Source organism: Echiichthys vipera (genome assembly GCF_963691815.1).
Source record: "Echiichthys vipera genome assembly, chromosome: 1".
Taxonomy (NCBI): Eukaryota; Metazoa; Chordata; class Actinopteri; order Perciformes; family Trachinidae; genus Echiichthys; species Echiichthys vipera.
The window spans coordinates 34767934-34781642 of record NC_139826.1 but is presented as its reverse complement, the minus strand read 5'-3'; the positions used below and the strand labels follow the sequence as shown (position 1 = coordinate 34781642).

Sequence of the window (13709 nt, the reverse complement as noted above, 5' to 3'; positions counted from 1 at the left end):
TCAAAGTGTCGGTAAATACCACTCACGCTACAAACAGAAACTTCCACTATACCCAATCTTGTCCCGTTACCTACAGATTAAACATTCATGTGCAGAACCTGTTCATAGAGATTAGAGTTTAGCTAGCAGGGGGGGGAGTTTTTCTGCATCATGAATTGATTAAGTGTCCAGATGTCAGCTCTTCTAAATGTTTTCATTACAGACAACACCCTGGGAAAAATCCAATAAAGTCACTTGGACTACTGTAGCTCTGTGGCGGAAAGAGCTCAGGAATTACTAAAACAGAGTTTAGTTACTGCAGTTAATCTTAGTTAGCTCTAATTTTTCTGCCAATGCACAAGCTGTTGTCAAAGAAATTATACCTAGAATATATATATATATATATATTTTTGTTAATCAGTAATACATTTCATAAAACAGATGTCAAAAAGTCATAATTAGGTCTTAAAGAATACCCTTAAACTTAAATTTGACCAGTGTGCCGGTGTGTGTGTGCGCGGACAGACAGACAAGTAGATAGATAAGAGTAAAAACAGCATTTGATCTGAGTACATTTCATGAATTATACTAAAAAGAGAAAAACCTTGAGACCTTTTAGTTCCAGGTTTCAGCAGCTCTCATCCTGACTGGCGGTGCCGCTGAGGGGACGGTTGGGACCAGCTGCGGTGGCGTTGGAGGCGAAGCACTAAGGTGATGAAGACAGCTGGTCGTAGCTTGGCAGGCTGTCCTGGCTCGGGAGGAGATTACCGGTCCTATCGGGCCGTGGCCTCTGCCTGCCTCCACCTTCGCCCTCGCCTGCGTCCCTCTGGTTCAGCAGGAAGGTGAGGGACTCTGCGATGCGGTTTAGCGTCTGGTCCATGTGCGTTATCTGTGACAGTTGAATAAAAATATCGATGAATGAAAGCAAAACTGGCTCAGATTTGGATTCATGATGCCCGTTCAAATTCGACTAAGAGTCATTTGAAAGTTCAGAGGAGAATGTTAGAATTCAGTCCTTCACATAATTACAAAAGGCGTGGCAGTATTAAGCCAACCTGCATATTTCACCGCTGCACTGTACATGATCTATAATGGCCCATAAAAGAAAACTACATTTCAAGAAAGAATAGAAATGTGTAAATTTTGGGTATTCATTGCAACTCAAAATGATGAAGTAGATGAACTTCAATCATTCATCATTCATCTTCAACCGCTTGTCCCTGTCGGGGTCGCGGGGGGGCTGGAGCAGATCCCAGCTGACATCGGGCGTGAGGCGGGGTACACCCTGAACAGGACACCAGTCTATCGCAGGACACATAGAGACGCACAGAGACAGACAACCATTCACACCTATGGGCAATTTTAGAGTCTTCAATGAACCTAACACGTGCATGTCTTTGGATTGTGGGAGGAAACCGGAGAACCCGGAGAAAACCAACGCAGACACGGGGAGAACATGCAAACTCCACACAGAAGGGCCCCAGCCGGGATGCGAATCTGGAACCTTCTCGCTGTGAGGTGACAGTGCTAACCACTACACTTTCACTGTGAAAAGCCCCAATGCCACACCTTCACAACCATTTCAGTTTCTCTTTGATTATGAAGTTGAACTAAAAATCAGCTTTTATTTACAAAATACATTTTGTTGGGTAATTTTCTACAATGTGGAAAAGGCAAGCACGTTAGGCATGCTTGGGAAGGGAGTTGGAGAAAGTTGTTCTTCAACATTTTTGCTTTTCTTTGTGTTGACACATCTTTGAAAGAAACGAAAGAAAAAAAACGACATCAAGGTTTCTCTTTCTGCGCCGTGGAACTGAGACAAGCTTTTAAAGTTTTATATCGAATCAACAATAACAGGCGCTCGTGTCTAGGCACAGATATTACAAAGCCGGTTAAACTTTTGTTGCATTATCCATAACTATTCCCAATTTGAGTTTCTTTCAGTAAGTGAAACTTCCACTCTGAGGTTAATGGGGACACTTGATTACATTTTCATAATAGTTCTTATTATGAATACATGAAAAACACGGCCCCGTAAGTGTTTGGCTCTTTCACAAACAAAATATTTAAAAAACGGTGAAAGCTGAAGGAATATGGCTCCAGACTTTCCACTGAAATTGAATCCCACCTTGTTCTCCATCCTGTTGAGCCTGGATCCAACAGAGTTGGTGCCTTTGTCTTTGGCTCGGTCTTCAGTGGGATGTAAATAATAAGACAGGAGGATTAGGACGGTGGTCTGCTCCAAAGTTACTGTAATATATTTTTGCGAGAGCAGTGGAGTGATTCATTATTCATTACCTGAGCCTGACTGGAACAGCGTTATCTTCCCTATAGACTGGTCCAGTCTGAGAGAAACAATGGCAGATTCAAGTCAGAGGAATATATATTTACAAGCGCTCTCTGAATTTCCCCTCTTATTCCGACAAATCTTTGTTCTCATTAGTCATTAATCTTTTTGCCATGCTTGCAAAAAAAGAAAACCTCCTCGAGCATGAATTACTCAGGAGGACCTAATTCACATGAAGCTCTTCTTACCTTCTTTGCAGCTCCTTGATTCGCACCATGAGGTTTAGGTGACCCTGGGAGTATTGCTCAATCACGTCGCGTACGTCATATGGCTTACGAGCTTGCTACAATGAGAAAAAAAGGTGTTTGGGAAATCATCGTGAACGTCTCGTTTGGCGTTAAACCTTTATATTTAACAGGTGCTGCAAAGTTTCATGTTGGTTGTGGGTTTTTTCACATCCCTGCTGCTGAGCTTGGTGTTTGCATGTGGAGTACTTTGTAATTTCACTTACCAGTACATCCATTTTATCTTAGTAGACTGACTGAAAAGGAACAAACTGTGAGTAGGTTTAAGTAGACTACTACCTGAAATAAACCGTTTGAAATGAGGCAATCAATTTAAGCTGTTGAAGCTCTGCCAACTTTTCTGTTCTGATATGCTGTTGCCGAACTGCTCATTTGCAAACTCTGCTGTAACACTTCTCTCAACTCCAAACAGCTGTAGAGAACATGCCTGCAGTCCTAAATGCAGGGAAGTTGCAAACATGATCATTTTCACAGCGTTTTCTTTACTTAAATGCTACCAAGCAGATCTGCTACCTTGGTCTACAGTAGGTTGAGCTTATGCACCTCAACGATTGTTGCCGACCGCCTTAATGAAAAAGAAGAAGCGACCTCAGTGCACTTGTCAGTCAGTCAGACGGCTGAGATGACATAAAATGACAGGTGGATGGCGAGGTAGGGAGAAAAATAGATCAGAAAATGACAGGTTTGATAATAGAATGTAAATTGCTCTGAAATTCTGCTGAAACAATGTTTCATTTCAATAAAGTCAGACTAGAACTCTGATAAGCGTTTCAGTGTTCAGAGCAGAGGGTTGTCTCACCTTGTTATATTTTATTAATAGTTTGTCAGATGATAACAGTCAGGTGTTCAGATGAGATCACAATACATCTCATTTAGAGTCAGAGCGTAGGTGCCAAAAAATAACGGTGCATACTATTTACTTTCATAAAAAATATATCCTTTTCAAGTTAGTTGGGTTACTAAAATGCTAATATGGAAAAACAGGCTGTGGGAAAAAAATCTTTTTTTTAATAAGATAGATAATCTCTCACCTGGAAATTTCTCTTGGCCACAAAATATCGCATCCTCTGGATCACCCGGATGGCTTTACGGTGTGACTCTGTCAATCTGTGTCAAAGAGTTTCAGATGAATCAGTGTGAGTTACTTTGAATTTTCTCCTGAGAAAATGTAATAACGCTGAGAGATGATTGTGAAAATGACTTTTGAAATGACTTTATACAGAAGTATCAGAGAAAACCCGAGAAAACTTGTAAAACTTCAACATCTGGGCTAGTCTTAAAGCACCAAATAGATTTGCTTTAGACCCCACCTTCATTCTTCCTGCACGAAACACATATCACCGTGAAAAGATGTTGACGTGGCCTTCACACCCACTTTTCGGGGGGGAAATATTCAGTGCAGCACAGTTTCATGATTGCTGTTCAGTCTCCATCAAAAGCCTCTCCCTTATGACTTGTCTTCCTTTGAATGTGATCAAGGTGACCGACATTAAGAACAAAGGATGAGTAGTTCTGTGAAAAGCATGAATAAAATGGCCAGCATAATTGTAGTACATTTATCCTCCATTAGGATGTTGTGGGAGTTATTAAGGAGCTATTACTCACCTGGGTTCAATACCATGAAAAAGCAGTAAAATAGTATGTGAGGGCGAGAGCAGCTCTTAGTTAAGTCCTGAAAGACTAGAGGAGCAAGGTCTACGTGTGTCGCATAATGGACTTTTTCTTTCACAGGCAATACAATGGTCAGATTTTCAAATGCGGCTTTAACATGTTACATTCAAATTCGAATAATACCATGATATGTAAATGCTGTGCTCTGTGACATATTACAGAAATCCACTTTCAACTGCAAACGGTGGTGACATAACCAGAAACAGGCAGTGAGACAAACAGGTGTACACAATTTCTTTGAATGACTCTAATGACTCTAATGATTACTACTATTCATATACTTCTAGTATATCCACCGCCATAATTACCCTTTGTTATATTTATGGAATAACTAATAACTATGTAACTAATATCATAGTTTTTAATGTTATTAATGCGGTTGCTGTGCATCTCTGGGTTCTATCTTTACCCAAACATTAACCGACACGTAAATCTTAAGCTAACTTTAAGGTAAGGTTGGATTCATTAATATAAATAGTTTGACATTAGCACTTACGCAGAATCTAAAATATAGTCACAGAAGAGACTTAACCTAGCACGAGCATGAGCACGAGCAAGAGCAAGAGCAGGAGCAGGAGCAAGAGCACGAGCAAGAGCAGGAGCAATAGCACGAGCCCGAGAACGAGCACGAGCAAGAGCACGAGCCCGAGCAGGAGCAAGAGCACGAGCACGAGCAGCGTTGAGGCCAGATCCAGAATTTATCAATGAGGGAGAAATATTAGATGTGCCATGTTAAAGAAAATGTGAATCAGAGTACCTTTTACGTACTTTAAAACATGTCTGGAGTGGGACTTTAACCAATCTCACTCCTCAGATCCTTTCTGGCGCTGGCCAATTAATAGATCCATGGCGCTGTCCGTGGTGCTGATTAAGCATCCCTTTTTTTCCCTGAGTCTTTGACGTGTGACGTTTCAACAATCAAGTAGGACATACATTCTCAGGATTATGGCTTAAGAGGGATTAGAAGTCATAATAAGTGTTGAGAAGTGTCATGTGACATCTGTAGCTGTTGTTAATACAAATACACTAGGCCTTAAAAGTACACCTGCTGAACAAATATGATTCAGTACCTACGCTTAGAGAGACCATTTGAATTACCATCAGTGTTTTTTATAATACTCTTTTTTTCCTCTGCCATTCTTTTGATAGTTCAGACGCAGAGGTACAGCGGGTTATCCTTGACTCTTAATACTGGTGGTGCGATCCCCAGCTCTTCCTGTCAGCAGGTTGTAGTGTCCTTGAGGAAGACGCTGAACCCCAAGTGTCCCCAGATGCTTTACAGTGGCTTGCTACCCCTTATGCTTAGAATGGGTTAAATTCAGAGATGTATTAGTACTTTGTACTGTATGATTGTATGTGAAGTGAGTAAGTAAAGTTTGGAAAGTTGTTGCATCCAAACTAATTAATTATTCATGTTTCAATAAAATTCTGCTTCAATGTATTCTATTAAAACTTTGTGGGAAAGTATTTTGGCTTGGCTCGATGTGCCCCTTAGTGAATTAATAGAACAGGCTTTGCCCCTTTTGTTTTCTCTTGAATTGGTCCAACTGCTTCATGAGATAGAAACAAATAACACAACGTGAGAAACATGAAAACTATCTATAAGACGCTGTGAACCCTTTACCTCCCCGCTCACCTAACTGCAACAATCCCAGCGTTTTTTAAAGTCCCACTCTAAAGACCATGTCTGCTGTGTTACTAGTCACACCAAGTGTAATTTGTGTTTGTGACAATTGTGTGGTAGCTCCGTTAAACCTCTCAATACCTCAATCATCTTCAATTTACCCAAACATACTGCACTGTGTTGTCAAGAGATATGACTTCTGTGAACTAGCCCACATCAAGAGTCTGTGCTGCATCTTAGATATATAACAATGACTTAACTGAGCCTTCTCCACCGCTGTAGACAATTTGGACGATTTGGAATTCAATATGCAATTCAGCTTAGAATCGAAGACTTCACATACAATTGATAAATCTGGTAACAGAAGCACATTTTCCAGTTTTTCAAACAGGTGTTCTCTCGTCATGGAAAAACACAAGCGGTAGAATCTCATAAAGGTTCAATTTAGCATGGGATTTGATGTGGCATTGCTCTATGTGAACAGCTGGTTACATATTTTGGAGTCTGCAAAGCATAGAGTGGTCTTTGCCAACAATGCGGTTGAATGCAATTCCCACTCTGCATCATTGCCCCACCGTTTAGAAAGGGAGTCCCATGGGTCAAAACTGTCGAAACATTTATATTTATATATTACACTACAGTTAACACTACGTTTCCATCTCTGGGAGTGCAGGTGCCTCAGCAAGCACAAGCGTTTTTCCCTAATAGAGAATAATTTCACAGCAGACAGTGCTCCTGGGCTTGACACATTACAAAGGTTAATTAAAAAGAGCAAAGAATACATGTGATTTTTTTCTAACATGTTCATTAAAACACACACACACACACATAAATGCAGCATCACTGTAATGTAATGCAATGTTTGGGAACTCACTGTGACAATGAGGTGACAGGAGCCAGCTCGTTGTCTCGCTCTGACTCCAGCTCCAGGTCGTCTGCAAAGCTGCAGTTCCTCTGGAGGGGGCCGGGAGATTGGACTTCCAAAAGGCCAGGGCTCCTTTTCACTGCACGTTCACACACACACACACACACACACACACACACACACACACATTAGACTTTAGTAATCAATACATGTGTGCATTCAGAACATTTAATGCTGCTGATTTCTTTTTTTGCTGCTTTACAGCTTTGGACTTTGGTCACACTGAGGTTTGGTGATTTACAATGTAATTTATTTAATTGCTCTCTTTGATCTCTTGCTGCACCACTGGTGTGTGTCTTACAACGTCCAACAGGGGAAGAGAAATGAATGAGACGATGTGCTGCATTCGCTTGCTGAGCTAAAAGTCACAGCCAAAGTAAATGGCTGAAATAAAAGAAGAAATATGCTAAAGCAGCTTCCCAAAATCCCTGATGCTTTGGGGAAGGATGCTTCATTGTGGGAACAGTATGACCCTGTGTGATTAGTGACCCTGCCTGTAAATAGCTCTGTGTAAGAAAATAACAGAGCTGTCATTTTCAGATGGGGAAAAAGATTTGAGTTTATAGTTGCATTCGTCTAGCTATTACTGGGAAAAGTCAAACTTGAATGTTAATAGTTCCCTGTAATGTGTTTTATTTCCACATAACCCATGACCTGAGAGGGAAGGTTTATTGGCTATTTGTGTTCTTTGCAGACCATGCTCACCAAAATACGGCCATATAGGTCGATTGTGCAAGCAGCTTGTTATGACCCATATTTACGTTTGTTGTTAGGTAGTGACCTCTAGTGACCATAGCCATTAGGCAGAAGCAAAAGAGGACTTTAGGTGACATAGTATAAAGAGCAGCAACTTCCTTTATAGCGCTATTTTAAATCTGTTACACTGAACCAGAAAGTTTTCAAATTTGACCATAACCCGAAATCCATAACTCGCCATCTCCACAAACCTGAATCTACAGATGAAGGGTTTTGAAGCTTCAGCATCTAGAAATGTGTGATACAACGTATCTGAAATTAAACATTGGTGTGAAATGTGTCTTTAAATGGACTTTGAATGTAATGGACTTAATTTGTCCTGAGTACAGAAACGTCTTTTTACCACTTAGTGGGTTTGTGTGATACTCCTGCACACATGTGGATCTATGAATAATTTGTTGTTTAAAAAAAAAAAGATTTTTAACAGTTGGACCAACCACTGGTACCAAACATGACATGCAGGGCATACAGCCTGGCAGGAAGGGGCTACATAATGCTCCAAAGTTAGGCTAAATGTTGGTGAGGGAAAAAGTGTCATGGTCATTTTTTAAGACGCCCCTTAAGATATTTGAATAGAAATGGGTTCTTAGGGTACCTACAAGTCCCCCCTTTACAGACATACCCACTTTATGATAATCCAAGACAGTGTTGGAAAAATACATGCAGTTTCTCCTCACGCAGGACAAATGTGTTTATTACCTATTCTAAAATGGAGTATTTGGTTATTTCTGCATACTCGGGTCACTAAACAGTGTTGAACTCTGTGTATTGGGTCTGACTAGAAAGTTGAGACTCTTATGGATTCAATGTATCCAACTATATTCATGTGTGATGATCTTAGTCCCCGTCGTAGCCATTTTACTACAGTGTGACTATTTTCTGGAACTTGTCACTGTAAGGAATGAGCTGCTGTGACCTCCAGAATAATCACAACATCACGAAACTTTACAAACTCAAAATTAGCTGTCCAGGGTAAATTGATAATAAGGGGGTTTGTGTGCATTTTCAAGAACAGAAGTGCTCGCCATCCAATCAGGGAAAAATGTGATTATTTCAGTAAGTTTGTGAAACTAAATCACAGCATGGATATTTCTACAGTGTCATTTTTGTCAATTCCCAATTCTGAGTGGTAAAAACCAAGTGTGTGTAAAATGGTATCACCTCAGAAAATGGTGCAAGAACATAATAGACATAACAGAGCTTGGGGATGGGAATCATAAATTCAATCAAAATGGTCTGAGCTCATTTTTGTTTAAAATTTATGAGTAGAAGAACTTGGCACAGTGCTGAGGTGCATATCCAGTTAATTTCCAGGTTCCCAGCTTTCAGATGATGCACATCACTTCTATGACATCTACTGTTGACCTGCCTGAACGTCCCTTGTCCCCCGCCCTCAACACTCTTTCAAAAAATGGGATACTGCCAAGGGTTGGAACTCACTTTTCATGTCTCTGATACTGAGTAAAACGTCTATTAAACTCTTTCTTTTTTAAAAGAAATGCCAACTTAAACATTTCATTACAGATCAACGTAATGCAATTATTTACTTCTGGGATACAGAACAACCTAAAAACACTCATATGAACACGTGTTGTTACCTGGAGGTGGTGAGGTGAACTGAAGGGAAGACAAAGACGTCCAGGACTGCTGATAATCTGAAGCACACATGACGAGAAACACAAATATGATAAACGTTTACCACAGGGCAGAAGAATTAATTATGATGAGTCACAAACTATGGTGCTAAGCGTGCAATTTTCTATTCATTATACACATAATCAGGCAAGCAATTGAACATAACAGGATCGTGCAGTTGTTAAAAAAAGAGATGCAGTTAGTGTAACTGAGAAAATAAAAAAGAAGGCTGTTAAAATGAATAGGAAGAAAGAACAGTCAGTGTAATGAGGACTTGTGCAGGACGTGGACACTAACAGTAGCTCACCACATCCTCCCAAAGTGTGGGGTCCTGCCAAAGCCGTGACGCGAACAGAACATCAAGAGAGGAAAGAAGAAACAAGCAAGAAAATAGGTAGTTAAGTTTAAAAAAGCAGATTTAGAGAGTATTTATACATGCACACAGAGTGAAATACACTGAAATTCAACTACAGCACAAACTACAGCCTCCAAAATGATCGTGCAATCTCTCTAAAACTGTCCATGATAACCTTGATGACGGTGGGATTTAGTGCAGCAGAACTGTTGCATTAGTTTTAAATAGGTGCAGTAGTGGAATATAACAAGGTAAAGGGACTCAAGTACTGTACGTAAGCACACATTTGAGGTACTTGTACTCCAATACATCCTTTTTACTCTACTTATCTGACCGCTTTAGTTACTTTACAGATGAGTTTTTCATCCCCTATCTTTGTAATGCAACTCTATACAGTTATGCATACAATTTAAAGTAAGGCCAGGCAAGGCAGATATATTTGTATAGCACAATTCAACAACAAGGCAATTCAAAGTGCTTCACATGAAACATTAAAAGCATTGGGAGAAATAACCCATAAAACATATAAATTCAAAACACATGAAAGGTCATTTAAAACACATAAAAGATTTAAAACGCATACAAAGTAGGTAAATGGGGACTGAAATAAGTGAATTTAAAAAGACGGATTATGTTACAGAAAATCCATTCAGGACTACTGTATGTTAGCAGACTCTGTAAGCAGCTGAACATTTGTGTATCCAGTCAATATAACCACACACCAGATGGCAATGTGACAATTTCATTAAATGATTCATATACTTAAAAGCAGCATTCTGTAGATGTAAGATGTGCGGTGCGACCTGTAGAATCTATTTAGCTTCAAATCAATCGCTGATTTTCATTGAACGTGAAGCAAACAGACATGCATACATCATCACGACTGCTGTTGTACTGAGGACTGAATGTAAAGTGCGACCATTTGCACAGCAACATGACAGATCTGCAATCATGAAGCCAGGCAGCTTTTCAGCCTACCAGCTGGTGTAACATAAAAAGGTCAGGTAACTAAGCTTGACAAAGATCGATTTAGATGTTAATATGTTATAGGCATGCTAAAAGTCTGCATAAATATCTCCTATTATCATCATTATTATGCTGTGCTGCATGGAGGGCGTAAATGGACATTTTGTTCTGTTTAGTTGGACAAAATAGGGCGACACGGTGGAATAGTGGTTAGCACTGTCTCCTCACAGCGTGAAGGTTCCAGGTTCGGAGTTTGCATGTTCTCCCTGTGTCTTCTTGGGTTTTCTCCGGGTTCTCCGGTTTCCTCCCACAGTCCAAAGACGTGCAGGTGTTAGATTCATTGATGACTCTAAATTACCCGTAGGTGTGAATGGTTGTCTGTCTCTGTTCGTCTCTATGTGCCCTGTGATAGACTGGCGTCCTGTCCTGGGTGTACCCCGCCTCACGCCCGATGTCAGCTGGGATCGGCTTCAGCCCCCCCGCGACCCCGACAGGGACAAGCGGTTGAAAATGAATGAATGAATAGTTGGACAAAATGAGATAGTGGAGCGTTCAGTCTGTTTCCTTTGGTGATTCATTTTATTCATAGAAAGCTTTATCAAAAATGTCATCTTCCTGCCAGCTGCATCTCCCTATACAACAGGTCCTCTGTGTGTCAGGACCATAGACTGTATAATGAACTCTTTCATGGTCTATGGTCAGGACCATGGGGTCAGGACAGGAGGCTCGAGATGTGAAGCCTCATGCTTCCCCCAACGGACTCAAGACTAAACACTAATGCAAACTTTCTCCCCTTGGACTGATCTTTCATCTGCACTAATTTCATTTAACATTTCATTTTGCACCGTGCGTCCAGTTCACAGCATTACACACATATTTATATAAGTACAGGGCAATATGTATTATCATTTATTTAAGCTATTGTTAACAACTATTGTATATTGCTATGTTTTGTCTATTGATATGTGTTGTTTGTGTCTTTTTTGGCTTCTGTAACAGTGACATTTTCCCATCAGGATTAATGAAATCCATCCATCAGTCCATCCAAAATGCTACAGGAGGAGAAACCATTAAGGGACACAACCATGGATAAAGTGAAATAAGTGAAAAAAGTGAAAAAAGTGAAAAATGAATGAGGTAATTTTAACGATGATATTTAATTAGCGGGTGTTTGTTGCTCTGGGTTAACAGCTTAGTTAATTTTATTCAAAGTCTGTGAAGGCAGACAGAAGGTCGATGGCTGACGATCATTTATGCTCTATCTCATACTTGCAGTGCACTGTCTGTCTATTTCACATCTTTATTTGATGATTTGATACTTATTAAAATCCTTGTTTCCCCTCTCTGCAGGATAGAGGGATGTGACTCATGACAAGCAGGAGTAGAGGAAGATGAATGACTAGGATGAGATATGAGCACCAAACACCTCATTAGATAAAAGGGTGGTTTGCACAAAAAAAACTCAGCATTCACGCGAATGTTCTGCGCAAGTTCAAAAAAGGAAGTCTATCGTCATGCTTCATTCCCTCAAAGTTCTCTCTCTCTCTGTCCTCTCTCTCCTTCTAATTAGTTGACTATGGGCGTTCGCTCTTTTAGTTAAACCGACCATGATCTCCAACCACCAATCATGTCGCTTCTGGCCAACTTTAAATCTGTTCTCCTCTCTGCTGCTGTCAGTTTTCATTTTAGGCAAAATTGTCACAGCCCTCCTTAACCGCACCTCCAGTCCTCATCACATCCAGATCTTCAACATTCTCCTCAACTCCTCACCACCACCACCATCACCACCACCTGTCTACACTCCATAGGGGGATTTTCTTACGTACAGCTGTGCTTTGAGCAATACTAGTGACAGTGACACTACTATCATGAAGAAGTTAAGCAGTGATCATGTTTACTATGTCCACCACCTTGGTACCTGGTGGCCCGCCAATCATTCTAACAATCTAATCTAATTCAAATTGAAGAAAAAAAACTACACCGGGAATTACTTTTTTAAATTGTAACCCATTTGTCCTAGATCCTAGAAATTCCACTGTGTACATCTGACCGGCACGGAGCTCCTGCGACTGCATTTGCCTCTTAGCAAAGATGAGTGACGGCCATACAGTCTCTGGTGAGGACGGCAAAAGTCAAATGTTCATTGATTTTATCTGATGACTATTGAATGTTTGTTTATTAACTGCATGCTAACATTTGCTAATTCGCAGTAAACACAAACAGCAGCTTAAGGTGATGAGAAGGTTATTATTCTTGCAGGTATTTGGTCATAAACCAAAGTATAAGACAAATTACAGTTCACGCATGATGATGGTGTCAGGGGATCGCCCCTCACCAGCACACCTGTTCCACATTCCCTCATTATTTTCCCTGCTTATATAAACAATCCCTCTCGCCCCAATCATTGCCAGAAAGTCTAATGAACAAAGGGGTCCAGCCTCAGTTTCTGTTTCCTGCCAACCTGTTCATGGTTCCGCCTGCCTGCCCCCTGCCTGCTTAGCTTGCCCTCGCTAACTGATTGCCTGTTGCCGAACACTGCCTTGAATTTCTAACCAAGTAAACGGATGATTGCTTTAATCTGCTCTGCCTGTGAGTCCTGCTTTTGAGCCCACATCTCCGTGTGCGCAGAACCGTTATCGTACTGAAGGCAGAAACATTTGTAAAATGAAAGTTAAATTTGTTTTATTTTTCCTTCAACCAATACTTCATCACTAATTACTTTTTTCAAAAACTGCAACACATGAAAATGTTTTGACAGAAACACGTGAAGTGCACCAAACACAAGCTACCTCAGATGACTTTAGAAGGATGCAGTATACGGTTTTAATTGCTTCTTTATATCCCTCTCAGCTCTCCACTATTGATCCAGCAGGACAGTATGTATGTTGTTCGAGTTCTGCAAGTTCACCAGTGCGGCACTGGAGTTCATACTTATCAATGCAACCTCACATTTTATTGCTGCAATGTGCTCATCCATCTTTAATGCCTGGACTTTTCCCTCTCCCCACCCGAACTGAGCTCAAATCAAACACTTTCTTTTTACTGAATCATCACCGAATGTATGTTTTCCAGCAAGTGCAGCATTATTATTATTATTATGGCTTTGATATATATAGCGCCTTTCTCAGTGCTTAAGGCGCTTTACAGAGTCCGGGTCCATTCATTCACACACACGTTCATGGTGGAGGTGGTAAACTTCGTAGTAG

General features: G+C 40.6%; 1 protein-coding gene across 1 annotated transcript in view; it reads right to left on the bottom strand.

Moving 5' to 3' along the window:
* Positions 1 to 685: 685 nt before the first annotated feature.
* The window catches only part of kcnq1.1 (potassium voltage-gated channel, KQT-like subfamily, member 1.1), a gene marked incomplete at both ends in the record, with an annotated part of 45324 nt that continues 32300 nt past the window's right edge, over positions 686 to 13709 (bottom strand). The window contains 7 exons of the mRNA XM_083911834.1: positions 686 to 868; positions 2108 to 2169; positions 2278 to 2324; positions 2515 to 2609; positions 3603 to 3678; positions 6741 to 6870; positions 9146 to 9202. Of these exons, the coding sequence (XP_083767960.1) occupies positions 686 to 868; positions 2108 to 2169; positions 2278 to 2324; positions 2515 to 2609; positions 3603 to 3678; positions 6741 to 6870; positions 9146 to 9202 (650 nt within the window). The remainder of the gene's footprint in view (positions 869 to 2107; positions 2170 to 2277; positions 2325 to 2514; positions 2610 to 3602; positions 3679 to 6740; positions 6871 to 9145; positions 9203 to 13709) is intronic.